Genomic DNA, 24801 nt, shown 5'->3' with positions numbered 1-24801 from the left:
TATTCATATTAATACTGTTTATCAGCTAACGTATAAAAAGTAAAGAAAGGCTAACTTTGAGAACTTACCCACTATCCCTAAAGTGGAGCGACACGCACTCCACCTCTCCGAACTGAGAGAAGCGCTCTCTCAGCTCATCGTGCGTCATCGTTCGGCGGATCCGGCCGACGTACACCACCCTGCGCTCGTCCTGCGTCAGATAAATAAACCGACTTACAGCCAGCTGAATAAAAAAAAATACGCAAACCCTATTCAGCATCAACATGGAGGAAAATGTACCCACTATGGCTTTGAGTTTCTGAATCCTCATCTCATGCTCCCTGCTGCGCCTCCTGGACTCTCTGCTGCTGCAGGAAGACGAGAACACAACACCTCTTGAGAGATGAAGCTTGGTGTGATCTCCATGTTTTTGTCACATGCATCCAGTACTGTGTAAAGGTTTCAATCCACACATTGTTGTAGACATTACTTCAAATCAGTCAGCGGTTTTTATCAGATTTCCTTTAGGCTTTCTGAAGGCCTTCCTTTAAAGCTTACAGAGAAAATGCGCAGCAGAGAAGGAAAAGCTCAGAGATGACTGAAGGATTTTTCAGCCAGTGAGAAATCTCTGGCATCCCCCCACCATTGAAGCGCCACCTTCAGTTCAGAGCCCATCCAGAAAGTCCCACCAGGGCAGATTCCAATTGTCAGATTTGGTTCCTGATGTGGAACCGACTGGCGAGGAAACACGCAGTTTTAGGCTACGTTCACACTGCAGGCAGTGTCCGAAATTAACTTTGTTATTCACCGGCCAAGTTGGCCGGTAGATGTAAAAATCAACCGGCCAGGCATATTTTTTACCGGCCAAAATATTAATTTTGACCAGACCTCAACTTTTATAAAAATTAAGAGTGAAATTATGTTAATTATGGGGGGCATGGTTGGGGGCGTGGCTGACTGGAACCTGGAAGAGAAATCTTTGTTTCCTGAATTAAAAAAATATATATATTGTAGTTGATTATAAAAGACACAATATGAATTATCAGATTCACATCCAGCCGATAAAAAACACTACAGATTATCATTATTCTATCCATGTTGGCCTTATTTGTGAATGAGGCAGAGTTTCATCAAGCCAGTACGGTCAGTGGTGGTTCTAGACCAAATTTAGCAGGGGGGGTCAGGGTGGGGCCAGTGTTTTTTCACAGGGGCACAGAACAAAAGATTGGGGGGGGGGGGGGGGGAACTTAACAGGTCAACATTTCATCGTTTAAAATATTAAGTAAGCCAAAGAGCCAATTGTGGCTCTGGAACTGCAGGTTGCAGACCCCTGATCTTTTCTCAATACAACGGGAGCTTAACGTGAAACAGCTTGATTTTAATTATTGTTATTTTTTTTATATTTATTTTTTAATTATTTTGTTATTTTATTATTGGGTAAAACCATAAACGAAAAAAATGCAACTGATCCAAATGACCAGTCAGTCACGTTATCTTTGTCAGCATTTATCATCCTAAGAAATTTAACATCATGTTTTTAGTACAGGGGCCATAACAGGGGCCAGGAACAGTTCTACATGGGCATAGGCCCCTGTTGGCCCCTGTCCAGAACCGCCCCTGTGTATGGTTCAAATTTTTCCCCTCAGCTGCAACACTTAAAGCACTCAGGGTTCACGCTGCGTCTTTACGCTGATCTAGCTGCTGGATTTTACCCTCGTGCGCTGCGCCCCCGATGTTACAGGTTACATGTAACGTAATTTTGCACACCTGAATTCAAGCGCAACGCACCACGCCCACTGAAGCACCGCTGGTCCTGTGTCGTTAAAAACAAAAGAGCATGAAAAACAGTTACCGACTCTCCTACTGACTTTAATTGGGACATTTTGGTACGAGTGGAAGGACATTAAACGTAGCGATTCACGTTTTGAAGGCTGGCCGCTGATAAAAGCACCTTTCTCTGAGTGGGGGGGGCGGGGGAGGCGCAGTAAGAGCGGTGAAGCACAGAACCGCAGCGCAGGTAGTTAAAAAAAATCAGAATAAATAAGAACGAAACTTATAAACAGACTAATTGGCGTTTTAGACTGTATCTGGTTAGCAGATCTGTTTTCTGATCCAGCGTTCGTACAAACATTTACTCGCCATGTGGCAGCTAGCCCTCTGAAATTCACTCGCCAAACGGGAAATTTACTCGCATTTGGCGACTGTTAATTTCGGACCCTGACTGCAGGTCTTGATGCTCAATTCCGATTTTTTTTTTGTGAAATCTGATTTTTTTGCGTGGTCGTTTACATTTCCAAATAAATGCGACTTGTATGTGATCTCCTGTGTGAACTGAATGCGTTCAACCTAAGTGTCCCACATGCGCACTCGAGGACGCGATGACGTCACACGTAGCAAGCGTCCTCAGGGTTTGCAGAAATAAACATGGATTATAATGCTGGCGCGTATTTTGCGGTCATTAATTTATTTTCTAACAGGAGCTTTCCCTCCATTGACTGCTCTTCTCATTGTTGTCCTCTATGGGTGTCGTTTTTCTTCCCGCTTCTGCATAGCAGGACGCAGAATAATGACGTTTGTTGAGTATCGGTGAGGTACAGGTCGGATAAATGCGACCCGGCCGTACAGACACAGGTCGCATTAGAAAAGATCAGATACGTATCGGATTCAGGACCACATATCCAAGTGGCCTGGGTCGCATTTGAAAAGATCCTATCTGTGTTGTTCAGACTGTCATAAAAAGATCAGATACAGGTCGCATATGGGCAAAAAAAAAAAAATTCAGAATTGGGTCACTTCAGGCTGCAGTGTGAACGTAGCCTTAGTTGATTTGCAGTGTTTTCATTTGACTGCGGTCGTTATTTAATGCTCTTCCTCCAAATTACATGTCCAGGTGGATGATTTAGAAAAAAGAGCAAGGAATATTTCACCAGTCTATTTCGTTTTTCCATACCTGTCCAGATCTGGAAGTGAGTCGGATAACTTCACAGACCAAGTAGACAACACTGGTCTTCCCTGATTCATCTTAAACAGCTGGGCAGTGACGTGAGCGAGCAACCAAAGCCCAAACAAACAGCTTACAGCCGGGAAACCAACAGATCCTGAACTCTGGAGGATTCAAATCGACTCTGGCGGCTGCTGAGGACGAACAGAGCTCTGTGTGGAGAACACGCTTCAACAAAAAGCAGCTCACCTGGGCACCTCTCTCCAGCTCCTGTGGTATATTTGCGGAGACGGGGATCGGGATCTGGACCGGGACCAGGATCTTGAACAGGACATGCGGTAGCGCCGGGGAGGGGAGGCGCAGGAGGAGGAGGAGGAGGGGGAGGAGGAACAGGAGCTGCTCTCTGAACGCCCGCGGCGGACCCTGTGAGACAAACACGGTGAGTTTAAACGACGCGGCGAAGACCGAACCAGAACCTGAGGAGGACTGAGGACGAGGAGTACCGTGGTCGTTTTGGAGAGCAGGAGCAGGACGAGGAGCAGGACGAGGAGCTGGAGTCTGAGCGAGGAGATCTTCTTCGGTACCTCCTCTTGCTCCTGCCTCTGACGGGCGGGGTGGGCGGGGGTGTGGGGAGACCGCAGAGGGCCGTTCCGTCACCTCCACCTCCTCCCTGTACGGCAGCTGTGGGAGGAGACGCCTCTCCTGCTCTGGTATCGGCCTCTGAAGCCGTCCTGGTTTGATCTGATCGCTGCAGCGGCACCGACGCCTGGTTATCTGAAAGATGGCCGCCACCGTCCCCAGAAGCTCCTGAGCCCCGGGTCGTCGGCTCCGGTCCTGCGGTGGCTTCAGGCGGCTGTTTGGCTTGTAGAGGATGATCCACAGAACCGCAGTAGTCATGATCAAAGCATAAATATGAATAAACGTGAGGCGAGGTCTGAGCAGCGGACGGCTCTGATTGGCTAATCCGAGCCTTCCTGGGTGGTAGAGGGCGTGGGTCGATAATCTGAATGGGCTTCAAAGAGGGATTTCTACATCTGGGGTTCTGCTGGTTCTTCTGGGTGCTCAGAACGATTTCAGCGCTCAGAGGCTCGGGGACGTCCAGCGTTTGGACATCCTCCAGACTCGTATCGGTGCTTTGAGGTTTCAGGGTCTGTGCAGTGGGCTTCAGGGGCGATTCAGAGGTCTGCTCTGATCCTGCAGGCCCGGGTCTGTCCAGGTCCAGCTGATGGTTCCCTTCAATGACTGAGGATGAAGCGGCGTCGCTGCAAATGCCATCATCTACAGCTGGACCAAAAAGAAAAAAAGGAGGACAGACACGTGGGTCATCAGACTTAATTTTATCCTTCGACATAAAACGCAAAACATTCAATAGAATTTTTAAAAACAAAAATTATAACGTTGTGCGCTGAACTGTTAACCTGACAACAGCCAGCTGCATGTCTCGCTCCGCCTAGCTCCACTCACATACATCTGGGACATCGCCCATTGAAAGTGATTTCCCCAACCAAATTTATGGTCTGGCCAATCAGGACGCAGGGCGGGTGTTTCATGGATGTGACGTAGCAGAGAAGCGACCGTGAGATTCCAACAACAATGGCGGCTCGCATCGAGGAAGCAAGCGTTAACATTGATGCTGCTATTTCTTCTGTGTTGTCCAATCTACCTGATATTGTTTCATTAAAAGAACATCAGAGAACGCCTCTGAAGGCTTTTGTTGGTGGAAACCATATTTTCGCCCTTCTCCCGACCGGATTTGGCAAGCGGTTAGCTGCTAACGAGCGGTTAGCCGCTAACCGTTAGCGGTTAGCGCAAACCATATTAGGAGGCCTTTAGTCCTCAACGCGGTCGGCCCGGGATCGACTCCGACCCGCGGCGCTTTGCCGCCTGTCTTCCCCCCTCTTCCTGTCAGCTCACTGTCAAAAAACGCGTACCACTAGAGCCGCAGTTTTTTTTCCTGCGTCGCTCTCATCAGCGTCACGGGTTAGCTTCGGTGTGAGTGGTTGAAATAGCACGTCAATAAAGATGACAGACAAGTGGCTTATCCAATCATATGCAAGAATGTTTGATGAGCCCCAGCCTTCAATAAAGGCAATTCCTACGGAGAGGTCCCAGATGTATGTGAGTGAGGCTAGGCGGAGCGAGACATGCATCTGGCTGTTGTCAGGTTACTGAACTGTTCCCCACTGTGTCCAAATTAACGTTATACATCTTAACTGCAATTTCCAGCAACAGGGTCGTAGTTTTTTCTGAAATCGTGCAGCTGCAGGTAGGAAAACGTTTTTTAAAAAGCCTTTTTCCTCATGATCGAATCACATTTATTCTTTTATAGTATAAAAATGAACATGTAACCTCCCAGACTGAGCACAGCCGTGAAGCTGCCGCCTCACCTTGTGTTTCCTCAAACTGCTCCAGCAGGCTGGTCAGGTCAGCGGCTTCAATGCCTGACGGAGAAGAACAAAGTCAGCTGAAAGGATTTAGCTTTAATCATCATCGCATTAAATTATGTTTAAGGTCTGATGTGCAGCAATAAGCTTCAGAGAAGTTGTGGGTGGGTGAGTTGAACTGTTCCCTCTTTATTAATGTGGCACATTAATGTGGTTATTGCACATTAATGTGCAATAACCAAGGTGCAATAATCTATTTAATACACTGTCCTACAACCCGTGCAATAATCCTGATGTAGTGACTTCTGCTGCTATCAACACCTGAACATAAGTCAGTACACATGTATGTATGTATGTACAAATGTATACAATGTATATGCACATATATACACGTGTAGGTACGTATGTATGTCGGCGCATAGATATATGTATATATTTAAGTATATAGATATGTTTATATATATATATATATATATATATATATAGACTGTAAAAAGAATGTAAATAAGACATCATATGCCCATTCCTATTTCTCTTTGTATTTTTTTGTATCTTTTTTGATCCATTGTATATATGAAGATTCACTGTATATAACTGAATGCACCTGTCCTACTCTGCACATTCTTGTATGAACCGATGTGACGAGTGAATTTCTCCATTGTGAGATCAATAAAGCCTATCTTATCTTATCTTATCAGCAGTCTGTAAAATAAAACCTCAAGTGATGCATCTTCTATGAAGTCTACCTGATCCAGAAGCAGCACGGTCCTCCCGGCAGCGGGACTGAGGAGGTTCTGGTTCCTCAGGACGTCGTGTGGAGTCTGGAGACTCCTCCTTTGGCATCATGTGAGCCTCTGTGGGAGACGGAGGCTGGCTGAGGGGCGGTGTTAGGGAGCGGCTCTCTACACGCCTCCCTGGATCCGGACCAGAGGACTGCTCTGCCGCCTCTGTTCGGCCCAGCCCACATCCCCGAGGAGATTCAGAGGAGACGTGTGGAGCCAGCTCAGCCTGCTTGGCCTTTATATCCCTAACGTCCTTTTCTAGAGGGGAGGCTCGAGGCTTTGGTTCTGAGGATCTCACAGGAGGTGCAGCGGAGGATTTATTCAGGATGTCCTGTGGGTGTCTGCTGCTGTGCAGGCCGACAGGCTCTGAGGGGGGTGAGAGCGTCTGAGGAGCCGGCAGGGGGACGAGGACCGGGTTCGGAGGATCGCTACTCAGACGCTGCGGCCTCTTCGCTGGACTTTTCCCGCTCTCCGGGTTACCGGCGCCGCGTTTGGAGGCGGCGTCAGGCAGCGGAGCGGCGGGGGAGGTTCTGGGTTCAGGTGCTGGACCACGCCGGACCACAGGTGCTGCGTTTGGTCCGCAGAGGATCAGGATGGGGGGCAGCTCTTTGGGCAGCTCGGACAGGCGCGGCCACCTGGTGCTGTAGTTCCCCTGTCTCTCCACCGGGGGTCCTCTGGTAAACCGAATTTGCCTGTACTCCTGCAGGCTCAGCGACTTTGGTTTTTTCTCCCCTTTCTTCTCCTGGGCGACGCCCTCCCTTCTTTCTGAGGGCGGAGCTGAAGGTGGAGGTGCTGAACCCGATGGATCATCCTGGGTTGGAACGCTTTCGCTTGAGTTTAGGTTTCCCCCCTTAAAGTCGTCCTCCTCTGATTCGTCGAACGAAGCCACGTGAACCGGACCAAAGCTCACCCTCTTCTTCTCTCTGGAAGGTTTTCCATTCAGCAGCACGCTCTTCAGCGGCGAGCCGCTCCCTCTTCCTCCACCCTCCTCCTCCTCCTCCTCCTGTGTCCCTTTCACAGGCGCCTCGTCCTCAGACACGACGTTTATCTCTTCGTCGCTCTCCTCGGAGGGCCGTTCATACCGCCACACCTCCTCCTGGGCGAACGGGGACTTGTTCCCCCGCGGCTCGTCCTCCTTCCCCACGCGCAGCTTCAGGCAATAGGGATGCATGAGTTTCACCAAGCTGACGAGGGACGTGGAGGTGAAAACCTGCACATCGGCCTTCGGCCTCGTGGTTTTGGAACACGACGACGTCTGGTTGTGTTTCTTAAACGTGTGGGGGGGACCGCGCCTCGCTGCTTTCTGTTTCCCATCTGGACGGGTCGTCGCGGTTTCGTTCGGCGGCTTGGGCCTCGGTCGAAGTCTGTGAGCAGGCGAAGGTTCCTGAAGAGGAGAGCGACAGGAGTTATGGGTCGAAAATGATTCCTAGGGCTGGTAGAAAAAAAAAAAAAACTACGCATGGAGGAACCTGTCTGCATCATGAGGAGGGACTGGGGGTCGCACTTTGACGTCTAAAGGTGCTTTCGAAGAACATCTTTGCTGCACAAATAAAGCCAAGCGCTCATGAAGGGACGGGTCCATTTTTGAGCTTTTACTGATTCAGTCATTTTTCCACCATTGCATGACTGCAGGAACTTTGACTTTTAGGTGATTTCTGCTCACGCGCACAGGTGCCAAACTACACACAGGCTCACATAAATGGAGGAACCGTCACTGATGTTTGGGTAAGCGTCCCTTAGGAAGCTACGGAGAAACGAAGGGCCTTTTTAAAGCCATCACCATGGTCACAAGAAGGGCTGGGTATCATCAAGGATGAGCCGATGCGATACGATTCTCGGTATAGCTCAGCTTGATTTGACTTCAATAACTAAATTTATTTATTTTTAATTAATGCTCAGAGTCATTCAATCACCAAAACCAGCCAAATATTATATTTATGTTCAATTTATTGAACACTATAGCGTAGAGCTTCCTGTGGCTCTACGCTGTTCCAGGAGTAAAGGCTGCTTGTCAAGACTTGATGCAATCAACTGGTTTCCTTATATAGGACATTTTTGACCAATCTGTATAATCTGATTGATTTTGACTTTGGAAAGTGCCTCGAGATGACATGTTTCATGAATTGGCGCTATATAAATAAAATTGAATTGAATTAATATATTAATAGGAAAATAAAGTGCATTTGGTTCAATGCATTTAACGTATAACAGAACCCAAAAATGTGCCCAAACGTCTGATTTTAGGGACGAAGGCGCTTCTAAAATCCTGTCGGCCATTCAGCAAATTCGTCTCACTTGCACTTCCTTTCTGTGAAAAAGTAATGGCGCACTGTAATAACGCCCCCTAGGGGTTGGGAGGTATATCGATATTAAAAGCCAGAATATTGATAATAAATAATTTTTAAAAACATTGATATTAATCTTTGTACACTATCAGCTACTAGGAAATTATGCGCTGAAATATTTTACATGTTATTCATATTAAATATATATATATATATATATATATATATATATATATATATATATATATATATATATATATATATATATATATATATATATATATATATATAAATAAAATGCAAAATGTTTCAGCACATGACTTTCTCAGTACTTGATAGTTTTAGAACATAGCATAAAAGTATACGGCATTTGACATTTTAAAAGTTCTAAGCCCCCCCCCCCCCCCCCGAACATGAGAAAATCCTTGTTATTCGATGCTGTAGCGCACATATTCCCTAGTTACAGGAGGAAAATAGGGAGTACCAATATGGCGGCTGGTGGCTTTAAAGCGACTCGTTCTAACAGCGGGCGATTAGCACTCCAGTGTATTATATAGCTCAGTGGGTAGAACCTGCTATTTTACCCTGGCCATTTCCTGAGCGCATCTCCGCCGTGGGCTCCAGGTCAGTGCTGCTTGTGTACATTACCCTGACAATAAGAAGCTGCTTCCACCTGCTGCAGGAGCGTCGGCTGAAGTCTCCGTCTTAATAAAAGCTAAAGCTTATCATGTTGTCATGATAAGTGACTTTATCAGAACTTTGACAGGAGACTGCTTCGTCTGGTTTAAAACCTCGGTTCTACATCAAAAAATGTGTGATTCCACAGCGGTGACCCTGTGAAGCTGATCTATAAGCATCAGAGCCAGAGGACGGTAGTAACAGTCACAGGGGGAATAAAAATCAAAGCCTCATTCGTTCAAAATCTGCCAACGAGCCAGAGCGTCTGTGGTTGTTTTCCTTTGTTCCTTTAGAACGTTGGCAATGAGAAATATTTCACCTTACATGGCTCGAAATGCTAACATTTAACTTTGAGGAGAGGATGTAATGCTCCTTTCAGCTCTGGAGGCTGAATGATTTCATATCTACTACGTTTAAATGTGTGCTTCTGTGCTTTTTTGTCTCTCTTGTTGTGTCTCTGCTCTGTCTTCTCTAACCCCCAGGTGGTCGAGGCAGATGACCGTTCATACTGAGCCTGGTTCTACTGGAGGTTTTTCCTTCCTGCTAATTGGTGTTTTTTCTTCCCACTGTCGCTTCATGCTTGCTCAGTATGAGGGATTGCTGCAAAGCCATGGACAATGCAGATGACTCTCCCTGTAGCTCTACGCTTCTCCAGGAGTGAATGCTGCTTGTCAGGACTTTGAAGCAATCAACTGGTTCCCTCATATAGGAATTATTTTGACCAATCTGTATAATATGATTGAATTTGACTTTGTAAAGTGCCTTGAGATGGCATGTTTCATGAATTGGCGCTATATAAATAAAATTTTATTGAATTGAATTGAATTTAAACGGGAAATATTAATAGACTTCAATAATTCACAGCGGTTATTTGTTGTGCCAGCATTTCAAGAAACTTTAAGATGAATCATCAAAAAGGTCAAAAGGAATAAGACATTAATGCTAAAAATTGTTCGGTTCCCTCCCCACCTGAAGGCGCGGCTCGTCTTTGTGCTCGGCGTGGCGCAGCAGGTCAGTGTTCGGCAGGACGTCGAACGGGGAGAAGATCTCATCAGCGTCTCCATCCTGCCCCACTCTGTCCAGCATCTCGGTCAGGGCGCGCAGCAGGCTCTCACTTCCCTCCTCTGCAGCATTAGTGCTCTGCAAAAGACAGGCAGCAGCCACATTTATCCGTCTAACCTTGTCAGCACGACGGGAGCGCTGATTTGTGACTTCGTGGACCTTCATTAAAAGGTCCACGAAATTAAGGGGAAAGGCCTTCTGGGTCACATTATCATCACCTGACCCTTTAGAGAGGTTCCGTACGGAAAAGTGGCCCAAAATCCGCCCTAAGATGTGAGCAAAGCTGCTGAACCGACTAAAACAAACCCTGTGCTTTGCTACTGATAAAGCTCCACCAAATTCTACTTCATAATTATGCAGTCAAACACTTTCTTCTCTCAGTGACAGAAATATAAACCTTTATGCAACTTGCTTTCATCTGGATTTAGAGGATAATATCCTGTCTCAAAAAAATATGTCCTTTTTTTTTAACTGTGAAAAAATAGCGGTGGGACAAATTAATTATGGCGCCATGGTGACAATTTTTTATTATAAGCTTGAACTCAGACCTCTGACGACACCGTGGCGTCTTCAAAGATGGCCAAGATGGAGCGCTCCACGCTTTCCCCGTGACTTCTGCTCAGGACCAACTGCAGGCACACAAAAGAAAAAAAACAGACCCAAAGGTAAACAATCGACAAACAGCACACTCTTTTCACAAAATGAATCCCAGGAGGGCAAAAAAAAAAAACTAAACTCATATTTAAGCCTTAACAGTAAAAACTCTACCCAGGACGGTTTTAATAAGAGGCAGGAAAACAGCAAACTCCTGATGTGGCTCACTTTGCAGCTATGAGAACACATGTACTTCTGATTTATTAGTAGGAAACCAGCTGAAGAGTTTTAAGCAGCGCCTTAGAGATGCAGCGAAATGTCAGAAAATAAGATACAAATAACCATGCTTATTCTGATTTCTTTTGTTAACAATTCTAAACTTATGGTAGAAAATGACAGAAACTGATGCCAATAGGGGACAACATTATACTTTTATATAAACTCAAATTACAGTTCTTTATTGAAATGCAGTGCTCTAACTGTTTCCTTGCTTGTCTCTGCTTTTATAAGCTGCCTTTCTGTGGTTAGAATGTCAGTTTAATTGACTTGTAGTCATTTTACTAACCAAAAGATCCCACTTGCAACAGCAAGGTCCACTTTCACAATGTAAAAAACACTGACACAGAACTTGTCTTTAGGCAAACAAATTCTGCTTGCATTTCTTTTATATATTAAATTCACCAATTAAATTAACAGATCAACCAACATTATTTCTTATCAAATCTGGACTTAGTGTAGGGTTGATCAAGCATCAGTTTTGGAAAAAAAAAAAACAGTCAAGCAACAATTAAAAACATGAACTACTGGACTATTTGGTTGATCCATCCAAGGAGGAGTGAATTTCCTTGAATGGGAAACCTTTTTACCAGTGTGCCTGAATAACTATAGACTTGACTGTAAAGTGCCTGGAGACGACGTGTGTTGGGTCTATCTAAATAAACTGTTTGAATTAAAATGTATGTGTTTTTTTACTCATCCTGCGGTAAATTGTTAAACCATCAACTTGTGTAATAGAGTTTAATACTAAAGGCATCATCGTGGCAGAAAAGTCCCAATCAGGAAGGAGAGGGGGAGCTAAACTCGTTAAAAATCATGAAGGAAGGAGCTCCATGCCTGCAGTGGTACAGTCATTAATCACAAACTAGTCAGGATGATGGGCATTTCATTACTATCCAAAGAAACTGTTTAAACTTGTAAATAATAACAGGAAAACTGTATTTTCCTTTGGGGCTCATTATGGTAGGAAAATCAGCACATCCACCCTGAAAGTGTAGCCACCATCAAGACCCCAGTACGCCGGATATACATGAGGCACAATGTTGAACGCTTCAAAGTCTAATCTTGCTTCAAATACTTTAATAATAATTACAGATGGCCGGAAGCAGCCTCATTGGAACATCCTGTCCTTTGGCTGTACAAGCGTTTAATGTGCGTATGAAAATAAATCAACTTGGTCACAAACATAAAGGATGTCTTGGGGCAAAAATGAATGCCAGTACAGCTGATTAACCCCCCCTAGTAAGGCGTCGCCTTGGCCACAAAGTCAGGTTAGTGGATCGTCTTCCTGATCTCTGCCTCGGTAGTACTACGGCCACGTGTCGCCATGCGCGCATGTGGCCTCGCGGACCGGCGGAGGAAACGCGCCTAAACACGGCGACCAAAAACGCCCCTGCGCGCTCCATCTGATGGCGGTCTATCTCAGGTGAGGGCACCGGTACCTCATTGAGGGGGCCGCGGGCCGGACATCCGCTGTTGCCGGTAGTTAAATCGCTCCATTCGCCCCTCTCCGGCGCCGCCATGTTGCTCCGCCACATGGGTCCCGCTGGCAGCAGCAGGCCGGACGGAGACACGTGGTCAGCCGGCGGGAAGGCGCGAGCTGCCGCGGCTGATCTCGGATCAGATCCCAACCAGCACCGCGTTCACGGCGAAGAGCGAGGCGGCAGATGGGAGACTGACTCTGGGTCAGCTGCCTGGCTTCTTCCGCACTGCTCTACGGTGTCGGTTAGATCTGCTAAAGTAGAAACACGTTTTTCTCTCTTGTGACCATTAATAGACCACAGATCCAGATTTTTACTCAGGACATCTGACCATTTATTAGATAATAAAAAAACAACACACATGACAGTCACGGATAAAGCAATTAACGTGTATCTTATAATTTTTTTAAACATTGTATGACTTTCCTGATTTTTTTTCTTTCGTTTTATTTGTAGCTCAAAAGCGCCCCCTTGCGTGAAGAGTACATTATGGAAAATGTCCCTCTCATATAGTAGATGTACTATCAATTTAATCTAAATACATGGTGTATAATTTATGGCTTGTCCTGTTTTAGCATTTTTTTCCTCAATCTCATGTAACTGAGACCTTATTCAGATTCTCATTATTTATTGTCTAAAGATGTGCAAGCATCCCAATGACTTAGACTTAGACAACTTTATTTGTCATTTTGTATGCACAGAGTGCGTACAGAACGAAATTTCGTTGCATACAGCTTGTAGATTGCAGTAAAAATTAAATTACAATTTAAATGTAGACAATGCAGGAGAAGTCACAGTGTACAGGTGAGTATTTTCTAAAAAAAAAAACATTTGTATGTGCAGAACTGATTGTGCAAAGGCATTTGTGCAAGAATACAGATTGTAATTTACAATAGATTTAAAATACAGTATAAGGTGCAGCACTGAATTTAAAAGTAAAGCAATTGAAATGTAAACAATGCAGGAGAAAGTCACAGTGTACAGGTGAGTATTTAAAAAGCAGCCTCCACACCACACAGGGAGACAGCTGGTCAGAATGCTCTCTATGGTGCTTCTGTAGAGGGTCGTGAGGATGGGCTGGGGCAGGTGGGCTCTGCCCCCCGCCCATGTATGAGACATACCATAATGACTCAGTCAGTCACTGTAATGGTTTTAATCAAAAATAAACTCACTGTTATTGCTGGGAATGATGCAGTCAGCACAGGACTTAACTCCATGCAACAATGCCCCAGATTCATTGGCATATATGGTGGATGTGGTCTCTGCACTTATCGTCTCCATGTATATTTGCCAGCCAGTTCACTGTGGCGGCCTCATCCTGTCATATGCTCTGGTGGAGCAGCAGGTGTGGCAGAGAAGACATCGTATCTAACAGGGAGCTAGTCACACACACACAGAAGACCAGCATACACGTCCTCTCCCTAAATTAGTAACTGTAAATAATAAGACTTGTCAATAAAAAGCATTGATAAGAGTGAAGATGAGAGAATGACCACATGATGAAGGGCAACAAGTCTGCATATGATCCTGAACAGCTAGAACTGCAGCTGGCAGGGAAAACCAGAGCCAAACAGACTTGAATCTTTGGAAGTGACAGCGGACTTCATTACCAGCACTTTGGGCACCGCTACAGGGAGAAGAAAACCGAGTAAACAGCAGAGTTACATTCCCTGCGACAGCTCCAAGTCCTCTCATCTGTTCGCTGCTCAACCCTCAGTGATGCGCAGAAAAGGAAAAGACCACAAGCAGACAGTGAAGTACTGCAAAGCGGAGCTTTGCTGCTGGCCTGTCAACTGTTTACCTCGTTCACTCTCTTTGCCACGATAAAACACTGGAAATAGCCCAGTTAAACATGTCACCTTCTTTAAATACACAGCTTATACTGTAACAATCCCAGGCTGCATAAAGCACTGTTGATTCCATATGTGTAACATTTTCTGTTCAAAAGTACAGACTGTAATTATCTCCGTTTTGCAGCAGAGCATGTCGGATTAAAGATCGATTTCCCTGAATATTTAAACTGACATGACCATTTTTTGTTGAGCTGTTTAGACAAAGCTGGTGGTCTAAATGTTCCACAAAGCGAGCTGGAAGATGATGTTCCTATTTATTGGTGGATCAGACCTCTGAGCCTGCCATGGAGAGTTTATTCCCAGAAAGGAGGCTCTGACCAATTGGTGAACTTTGGATTGAGGGGGACAAGAGTGCCAGGAAGCATTGGATTGGGTCTTTTCACTTGCAGAATTCGTTGAGCAGTCCACAACCTTACAGCTGTTTCTGACTGAATTGTTAGACCCCAGATGCAAGGCGTTGAAATGAGCTTCGTCAGAAAGGAGACTGGGTTCTGCCTCATAGAAAGGTTGAGGAGTGCTGTTATTCCGGGCTCAGAGTAGACCCGGCACTTCTCCACAGCTATCCTGAGGTAGTTTGAGCATGTGACCAGGATGCCTCCTGGGTAGCGCCCTCTGAAAGGTCTCTGGGATCATAAATACCTTCTGGCTTCAAAATCCCCTCGGGATCATCTAGAGAACGATAGTCCCCAATTCTGGTCCTTGAGGGCCAGTATCCTGCAGCTTTTAGATGTGTCCCTGAGCCAACACAGCCGATTCAAATGGCTGAATTACCCCCTCCATATGATATCCATCCATTTTCCAACATGCTCATCCCTGCTGGGGTCGCGGGGGGTGCTGGTGCCGATCTCCACCATTCAATGGGCGAGAGGCGGGGTACACCCTGGACAGGTCACCAGTCTACCGCAGGGCTCCATATGATATATATTCAAATAAAAGTTGTAGGACACCGGCCCTCGAGGACCGGAACTGAGGACCACTGACCCAGAATAATCTACAGATGGTTGAGAGGGATGTTTGGGGTCTCACGCTGGACATGTCACCTCTATAACCCAAGCAAAGATGAGCGGAAGACGATGAATGAATTGAATGAATAACACAATGAAACCTGCCCAGTCAATCCTAAAAAATTTAAAGGGATAAAGTACATTACAATTCATATTTCATAGTTAGAAAAATATTACATCCCCATCCAGAAATCTTTTCAAGTAAAAAGTACATACAAAAAACAAACAAACAAAAAAAAAAACCAGAAAATTTAGTTCCAAAGCTTCTCTGGAGGGAAAGCTTAAATACCAACCCCACATATGTGGTGCATAAGTTATGTAATATGTATTTTATACAACTGCTATATCATACAGCCCACAGAGACACTTTCTTTCCTCAGGCATGTCTCTCCGAAAAACACTAAACAGTCAGCGGGCCGAGATCAATACCATAATTTAACCCTGTCTTCTTCTTTTGTAAAAACACTATATATACACATTAAGGTTAAACATATTCTTCACCAAATGTCATATATTTATGTTTAAAGTGATTGTAAATTCAGAGCAAAGTGGAACCAAAGTTAAATTCCTTGTTTGTGCGCACAAATTAGGCCAATAAAGCTGACTCTGATTCAAATGAATCAGTCACAGTAGACAGCTGCTTGCTGTGAGCCTGGCTCTGCTGGAGGGGAGTTTTCCTTTCCACTGTCGCCTCATGCCTGCTCAGTGTCAGCTGCTGTAATGCTGATGACTTGGTGAAATCAGATGTCCTCGGCTTTGCAACGCGCTCGCTCAGGAGAAGGGATTGCTGCGAATTCGTGTAAATAAACTGGCCTGGATCTCTTTAGATAGAAAACTTTCTAACAAAGTGCATCGTTTTTATAACCAGGGTTAATTTGGAATATGTGGGATCGACTCTGAATCTGTTTACATGATTGGATTAAACAGAATGTATTTTTTGCATACAAACGCAATCTGTTTGTTTTGGATGGTTTGTTGTGAATCAGCGCCATAAACAAACTGAACTGTACTGAATTGAAACTCGCAGAACTTGTAAAACCTCCTGTTGGTCGCTCTGACCACTAGATGGCGGCAATACACAACACGGATTCTGATGCCATGTTTGCTGTTTACCACACAAAGTTGCAAATGATTGTGAAACCTTGATTGACACACATCCCTACATACTCATCACTGCCCCAGGTAATAAAGACCCGGCGTACACCGAACTCATGCCCACACTCTTTGTGTCAGCTTGTGATCTTTCTCTTCGTCCTCCTGCTGGAAGCTGTAATTTTGTCCCACCTGTTCTCTTGTGCGTACTCTGAGCAGTTGACCTTTTTGTTAAAAAGGCACGGCGGAGTCAATGGCTGCACTAGACTAGCGGGGACAGAAATGTAGTCACAAGCTTTTAAAAGGTTAGAAGGTCGTCCTTTTATTTGATCCGCAGATCTTCCAGGTGTTTTCCAGCTTCCCCAGCCTATTTTAGACACAGCGGCTTGCAAAAGTATTCATACACCTTGAACTTTCCCACATTTTGTCAGTGTACAACCAAAAACATCAATCTGTTTTTATTGGAATCTTATGTGAAACGCCAACACAAAGTGGTATCCAGTGGAAAGAAGATTTTGCATGATTTTTAAAAAAAAATAAAAATAAAAAAACTGAAAAGTGTGGCCTCCGAGGTTGTTTAAGAGAGTATTGGGGTGCAAACAGCATCATGAAGTCCAAAGAACACATCAGACAGTTCAGGGGTAAAGTTGTGGAAACGTTTAAAGCAGCCTTGGGCTATAAAAAGATGTCCCAAGCTTTGAACATGCAACAGTGCACTGTTCAACCAGTCGTCCAGAAATGGAAAGAGTACGACACAACTGTAAACCTACCAAGACAAGATCATCCACCTAGACTTACAGGCCCAACAAGGAGAGCACCGATCAGGGATGCAGCCGAGAGGCCCATGGTGACTCTGGATGAACTGCAGAGATCCATAGTTCAGGCAGGGGAATATGTCCACAGGACAACTATTAGTTGTGTTACTGCACAAATGTGGTCTTTCAATTCAATATAATTGTATTTATATAGCGCCAATTCATGAAACATGCCATCTCAAGGCACTTTCCAAAGTCAAATTCAATCAGATTATACAGATTGGTCCAAAAAAATTTCCTATCTAAGGGAACCCAGTTGGTTTCATCAAGTCTTGACAAGCAGCCTTCACTCCTCCTGAAGAAGCGTAGAGCCACAGGGAGAGTCGTCTGCAACGTCCATGGCTTTGCAGCAATCCCTCATAGTTAGGAGCTTTATCGAAGAGTGGCGAGAAGAAAGCCATTGTTAAAAGCCAACCAGAAGATGTCCTGTTTGCAGTTTGCCAGCAGCCATGTTGGGGACACAGCAAACATGTGAAAGAAGGTGCTTTGGTCAAACCAGACCAGACCAGATTTAAACGTTTTGGCCAAAATGCAAAACGTTACGAGTGGCGGAGAACACTACACATCACTCTGGACGCACCATCACCCACTGTCAGACATGGTGGTGGCAGCGTCATGCTCTGGGGCTGCTTCTCTTCAGCAGGGACAGGGAAGATGGTCAGAGTTGATGGGAAGATGGTCGGAGCTAAATACAAGGCCATCTTGGAAGAAAACCTGGGAGTCTGCAAAAGACTTAAGTCCAGGGGGGGCGAAGGTTCACCTTCCAGCAGGACAACAATCCTAAACATAAAGCCAGGTTTACAATAGAATGGTCTTAAACGAAACATATCCACGTGTTAGAATGGCCTAGTCAAAGTCCAGCTCTAAACCCAATCGAGAATCTGTGGCAAGATCTGAAAACGGCTGTTCACAAGCTGATCTGACCGAGCTTGGGCTGTTTTGCGAAGAAGAACGGGCAAAAAGTTTCAGTCACTAGATGGGCAAAGCTGGTTGAGACATACACCGAAGAACTTGCAGCTGGAACGGCAGCAAACCATGGTTCCACAAAGTATTGGCTCGGGGGGGCTGTCAGTCTTTTGTTTGTAAAAAGAAAAAAAAATGAAATCACGTCTAATTTTCTTCCTACCTTACACTTGTATTACAACTTTGTGTTGATCTTAAATAAAATCTATTTATGTTTGTGGTTGTGATGTGACAAAATGTGGAAAAAAAAAAAAGTCGAAGGGGTGTGAATAATACCTTTTCCAGCTCCCACATCCGTCTTCATCCCTGCTGCACACAAACCACCTCCTGCCTTTTGGAGCACATTTACTGTCTGAAACGGGGCCAAAACATCCTCCGGTCTCCAGCGGGTGAGGTGCCGTGCGTTCAGGAGTGAGCATGCATGAGCATCTGTGTGTATGTGTAGGGGAGGAGGGGGGGTGGATCAGTGTAAGTAGGTTATCTCAGTGCAGCTCCTAGCACTCAACCACCATGTCAGTACATGGCCCCCCCACCATGCACAAATACATTTAACCGACTCTGCCGCCCCTGTCCCATTTTTCCATCCCTTTTTTTTTTTTTCCACAGGAAATGTAAAAATTCACCCACTCAGTGCCATTAAGCTCCAGAAAGCAGAGTGCCATCTTGGTGCGTTTGTGGGGGAGGAAGAAGCTTTAAAACAAAGCGAAACCATTCCTCTCCTGGCTCCTGCGCGGCTCATCCCTTTTCTCACTCTTGACCCCCAGAAGGACTCTTACGGCGCTCTTTTGGCACGTCTGAATTTTTTAAGAACCCCTGAGCTCGGAGGAGTGAGGTTTATGTTTTCCTCTCTCAGTCTCACTCACACTTGGCTGCATTTGCGAGTTTTTTTTTTTCTTTTCCTCCTCTTTTTTGCCTTCTAGTCATCTTGGCTGCTCAGTCATGCAAGGTTTTGTGTGTGCACTTTTGTGACCTTTCTAATATTGTGGGAGCGCTGTGTTTAAAAATAAAAATATATATATAAAAGAGGCAAAAGCACTCTGATCTTTTACTCCACACCAGGGGAAATAAACTCGGGACTCACAGGGCTGACTCCAGGTCTGCTTAGTGAGTTGCTTTTATCGGTGTCTGATTTTTCTTTACTCCAAGCGAGTGGTCTTCTTCCATGGCTAAGAGGAGGGAATATCCTCCCAGAGGGCTCAGAGGACATGTCAGTGGGAAGTGACAGCGTGAGAGAGATGGAAGAGGAGGAGCACAGGGACATCTTGTCACGTTACAACCACAAACGGCGTCTTGTTTCGTGTGGGATTTAACGTGATCCACCAGCACAAAGTAAAGCGTCGCAGTGAAGTTGAAGGAAAAGGATTGCGTGCTTTTAAAACATCTCGAGAAACACAGATATCTGAATTTACTCTGGTGCACATAGATCCTAGAGAGCGAGGAGGAGGGTTGCTGGCACCAGTTTTCAAAAAAAAAACAACAAAAAAAAAACAAGGGAGGTGTGCAGAGTTGTGGCAACTAGAAGGGAGTAAAGTTGATGAGTCACACCGCGAAGTTATGGGAAAGAGTGGTGACAGCTCAGAAGTGAGTATCTGTGACCAGCGGTGTGGTTTCGTGCCAAGGAAAAGTACTACAGAGGCAGGATGGTGAAGAACAGAGAGGGTCAGAGGGAGCTGCATTGTGTTTTTCTAGATCTAGACAAAGCATATGGCAGAGAGAGGAGCTGTGGAGGTGTATGACGGAGCCTGGAGTAGCAGGAGAAGGATGTTAGAGTGGTGGAGGACAGGAAGGCTGTTAGACAGTGGTGAGGTGTGCTGTAGGCGTGATGGAGGAGTTCAGGGAGGAAGTGTATGGAAAAGAGGTGAAGACGCGTGTCCGTGCAGGTTGGAACGGGTGAAGAAAAGTGTTAGATGTGTTTTGTGATAAAAGAGTATCAGCATGATGTCTGGTTCAGAGACAGCGGCACTGAGGGTGAGACAGGAGGCGGAGCTGGAGGTAGCAGAGATGGAGATGTTGAGGTTCTCTGTGGGAGCGAAGAGGATGGATAAGATCGGGAACGAGTTCATCAGAGGTTCTAGAAGAAGACCAAAGAGGAGATTTATGGAGGATATGAAGGTATCTGGTGTGAGAGAAGAAGATGTAGAAGATAGAGTTGGATGGAGACAGAGGACTCACTGAGGCGACCCCTGAAAGGGAGAAGCTGGAAGAGGGAGACCTAAATAAAATCCAGTTTATCCACCAGTTCAGCTGCAGAGGCATGCACAGAGTAATTCAAGGTTTAAGCAAAATTTTCCAAATAAAAATCACAAAAATTAGAAGAAGTAAAAAAAAAAAAAAAAAAAAAAAAAATTATATGTTGTCACATTACAAAGAGAAATGTTAGTGTTTTTATTTGGCTTTTGGTGTAACAGACCAAATCAAAGTGGCACACAATTGTGAAGTAGGAGAAAAAAAATTCCTGCATTTATTTTCTGGACCTTTGCTTTTGAGTTAAGCTTTATTTTGGTACTTCATATGTATTTATATTCTGTTCCCTCTGCGTTTTTTCAGCCATTGTTCAGTCATTCAGCTCTCGGCCCTTTCATGGTCCTCTCAGGGTTTACTATTTTGGATCCTCTGGACTTTACTGTAAGGTTTGGAATTTCCTTCTTTTTAAGTTAAATCATTTATTTTGATCCGCCTGGCTTGTAGATCCTCCTTGCATTTGGGCCCTGCTCTGCACAATACACTGTTTTTATTATAAAAAAAAAAAAAAAATCTGAATGGTGGGTCATGCATTTATATTCAGCTTCCTGAATCAATACTTTGAACCACGTCTCACAGCAATCACCGCACAAGGTCAGGTATGTCGCTGTACACACATTGAGACGGAAATCTTTGTCCCCCTTTCTTTGAAAAACAGCTCAAACTCGGTCAGATTGATGTGAAGATATATTTAAATTTCTGGTCACTTATCATTAGGATTTAGACCTGGACTTTGACTGGGCCGTTCTAACACATATATGCATTGATCTGAACCACTCCATAGTCACTGTAATATTAGGAATTAGTAGAAAACATGTTTGTTTTTGTTTTTACCCGAAAGAAATTCGAAATTCGAAATATTTCACTTAATAAATATTGGGCAAAATACCCAAAGCTAGTTTAACTAAAAAAATGTATAATTCCTCCTCTGTAGTGGGAGCTGGTGGTAAAGTCCAATTATCCCTCCAGGTATTCAGCTGGCTACTATTTTTGTCTGGTCAAACACCAAGAGAGCATGAAAGCAAGGAACCAATACGAGAAACAAGTAATAATCACAAACCAACGGTGGGAAATTAATTGAATAGAGTACGTAACGTAAACTTGTTAAGTCATTTTGTTTGCCTTTATTTTTGTCTAAATCAACTAATTGCTGTATTATTTTGCTTTCTGAAAAACCTGAAAAAAATGACATGGGCCATTACTTTAGGAAGGTGAGGATAAGTAAACTAAATCTATCTAAATCAGACAAAAAAAAACCTCTATTACAAAACAAAATTTAATTATCATTGTGTTTGCATGTTTACAGAATAAGCATTTAAGTACAAACTATAATAAATGAAAGTGCATGAGGGATGCCAACTTTAATGCAGTGTGGCCATGTTTGGGGTCGTCGTCCTTCTGGAAGGTGAACCACTTCCCCGATTTACAGAACAAAGGGTTTGTTCACAACAAAGGGTTTGCTAACACTCCCAGCTTGGAGTGTTAGCAGGTCTTCCCCCGTGCATGAGTGGGTTCTCTCAGGGTACTCCCACTTCCTCCCACAGCTTTTCTGTTGGGTTGATTGTTCTCTGTAAATTGGCCTTAGGTATGAATGTGTGTGCATGGTTATTTGTCCTGTGTGTCTGTGTAACCCTGCGATGGACTGGCGACCTGCCCAGGGTGATCCCCGCCTCCCACCCGCTGAAGAAACTCCAACCCCGACCCCAAAGAGAAGGAGGTATAGACAATGGATAGATGTTTTATATTTTACTATTAGCTTTATTAGAGTATGGCATGTGGAAAAGGTACTCTCTAAATATTTAATGAAAAGACTTTATTGGCGTTGCAAAAACCAAATCTTGACTATGAATGGTGACCGGCTTTATGCATGTTACCACTAGTATTGTCCTGATTTATCTTCAGGGATGAGCTCCAAGTTTGTGATGTTGGAAGGCCTCCTTAGGGTCAACCTGATCTTTAGCTCCCTCCACAGGTTCTCCGTCAGATTTAAACAAGGACAGTGGCTGCTCCAAAATGCTAATATTTCTTCCAAATCTGAAGAGGGAACATGTTCAATTCACTTCAATTTTATTTATATAGCGCCAAATCATGAAACATGTCATCTCACGGCACTTTACAAAGTCAAATTCAATCAGATTATACAGATTGGTCAAAATTGTCCTATATAAGGAAACCAGTTGATTGCATCAAAGTCCCGACAAGCAGCATTCACTCCTGAAGAAGCGTAGAGCTACAGGGAGAGTCGTCTGTATTGTACATGGCTTTGCTGCAATCCCTTATACTGAGCAAGCATGAAGCGACAGTGGGAAGAAAAACCTCCAGCAGAACCGGGCTCAGTATGAACGGTCATCTGCCTCGACCTGTTACAGGTCTGCTCTGTTACAGAAGACAGAGCAGAGACACAACAAGAGAGACAAAAAAGCACAGAAGCACACATTGATACAATAATCTGTTCTACATTAGATGGTAATAGCGGGTAAGCCGTCTTCTCTGGATGATGTCACAGTTAACAGAACGCCAGACCAGGTGTACCTACTATGAAGATAAGAGAGAGAGAACAGAAAGTTAAAGCAGAAATGACGACACATAATGCATAATTGAAGAACAGTAGAACTCAATAGAGTGAGAAAATTAGATCCTGATATCCTCCAGTAGCCTAAGCCTATAGCAGTAAAACTATAGAGATAGCTCAGGGTAACATGAGTCACACTAGTTATAAGTTTTGTCAAAAAGGAAAGTTTTAAGATTAGTCTTAAAAGTAGACAGGGTGTCTGCCTCATGTTGGAAAAATTAACGATGTTGTGAACTGAACTGTGACCAAGTCTTTTTTGTGGCTTTCAAGGCACTTTAACCACCTCATAATCCATGTTTTTGATTGGTAGACAATTTGAATGTTCCTCAATATGAGATTTCTTTCAGCCACCAAGGTTCCAGATATCTTCAGCGAAGTGTATCAGGGAAACAAGTTTGCAAACTCACCTTGTTTGAACTCACCATAGAGTTTCAGTCTGCCACCTGCTGTTATTTGCGGGTTTGATCTGTTCTAAGACGCTTGCTGCGCACCAACCAAGTGATCGCAGCTTGGAAAAGAGGACTCGTGAGTGGACGAAACACAGTTTAGCCGGACAATTACTGTGTGGGAAGAAGGTTACTCAAGGTGGTGCTGTGGTCGAATTCAGGGTGCAGCCCTAACAACATTACCTCTGAAAGAAGACTGTAACATAAATGAAGTGTTTTTCACACTGATTATTTAGAAAAGAAAGCACTGGATTAGTTTAGTCATTAGCAAAAGGGCAGCTCTGTCCTGGGATGCCCCCCTTTGACCCAGTGCAGGGGATGCCCGACAGAAGGACTCTGGCGAAAATAGCAATCACTGTTGGACAGTGTCTCCAATCTCGTGCCTGAAGTGCATGAAGCTGCTGAAGAGATGGAGAGCTCTTTCAGAGACAGACTGCTGCATCCCAAACGCACAAAGGAGCGTTATCACAGATCACAGATACGGTCAATTGGCCCATAAATCTAACAAGCATAGGCAGGAATCGCGGGGGGAATCCATCCCTTGTGTACGGCCCGCTCATCCGTGCAGCGTCGAACGGCATATTTATGAAATGCTGAGTTAGTTTGTGCGCCAGACACAAACCTCACAAAAGTGTGTCTCATCAGTCACCAGAATATTTTAACTCAAGTCCTGGAGATCATGAAGTTGTTTTTGGGCAAATGTGAGAAAAGGGAGATGACCAAACATGGCGTCTCCCACTGATGTCATTTTGCGCTCAAGGACAATGACTGAAACAAGTGAGGCCTTCAGTTCATTGTCTACTTTTTTACTACAGTTCATGTGATGTTATAGTTTTTCTTTTCTTTATTTGTGACCTCCTGGATGAGTTGTCAATGTGTCCTTGGAATAACTTTGGTAGACCTGCCACTCCTGGGAAAGTTCACCACAGTTCCTTATTTTCTCCACTTTGGGATAGTGGATGCCAATGTGAGTCACTGGCGCTCCAAAGTCTTAGAAATTGCTCTGTTACCCTCTGCAGACCAATAGGTGTCAATCTGTTGGTAAACGTCTTTCGATCGGGGCTTTACGAGAGCTTGTAGCCTGCCTCACGTTATCAGACAGTGGTTTGTTGACTCTACAAATCAAGCAGTAATCATACTTGCTATGGCCAGTGAAACACAGCCTAAAGAACGTGATTAATCACAGCTAATTTGTCATTTAACAAGAGCCGGTGGGTGGTGGAGGCTTTATTTTTCTACATAGAGCGAGCTTGGTTAAAATAGAAAATATCTTTTCCCCAACTACAACGGCTTTCCCCCCTTTTTGTACTTCCATCCATCCATTTTCCGTCACGCTTGTCCCTTGTGGGGTCT

General features: G+C 44.6%; 2 protein-coding genes across 2 annotated transcripts in view; both read right to left on the bottom strand.

Annotated features, from left to right (window-relative positions):
- Positions 1-4358, bottom strand: part of LOC105915743 (peroxisome proliferator-activated receptor gamma coactivator-related protein 1) — a 7220-nt gene extending 2862 nt beyond the window's left edge. Inside the window, exons 1-5 of the mRNA XM_036136646.1 lie at positions 4325-4358; positions 3424-4204; positions 3170-3343; positions 284-347; positions 69-190 (exon numbers count right to left, since the gene is read on the bottom strand). Of these exons, the coding sequence (XP_035992539.1) occupies positions 69-190; positions 284-347; positions 3170-3343; positions 3424-4204; positions 4325-4358 (1175 nt within the window). The remainder of the gene's footprint in view (positions 1-68; positions 191-283; positions 348-3169; positions 3344-3423; positions 4205-4324) is intronic.
- An 845-nt stretch (positions 4359-5203) lies between these two features.
- LOC118563049 (serine/arginine repetitive matrix protein 1-like) lies at positions 5204-12628 on the bottom strand. Its single transcript, XM_036136644.1, has 5 exons — positions 12424-12628; positions 10660-10740; positions 10019-10189; positions 6051-7470; positions 5204-5361 (listed from the first exon to the last, which is right to left on the bottom strand). The coding sequence occupies exons 1-5, from the start codon at positions 12517-12519 to the stop codon at positions 5219-5221; spliced, it is 1911 nt and encodes a 636-aa protein (XP_035992537.1). The 5' UTR covers positions 12520-12628; the 3' UTR covers positions 5204-5218.
- Positions 12629-24801: the final 12173 nt, after the last annotated feature.

Source organism: Fundulus heteroclitus, chromosome 5, assembly GCF_011125445.2.
Source record: "Fundulus heteroclitus isolate FHET01 chromosome 5, MU-UCD_Fhet_4.1, whole genome shotgun sequence".
Lineage (NCBI taxonomy): Eukaryota > Metazoa > Chordata > Actinopteri > Cyprinodontiformes > Fundulidae > Fundulus > Fundulus heteroclitus.
This window is presented reverse-complemented; position numbering and strand designations above follow the sequence as displayed.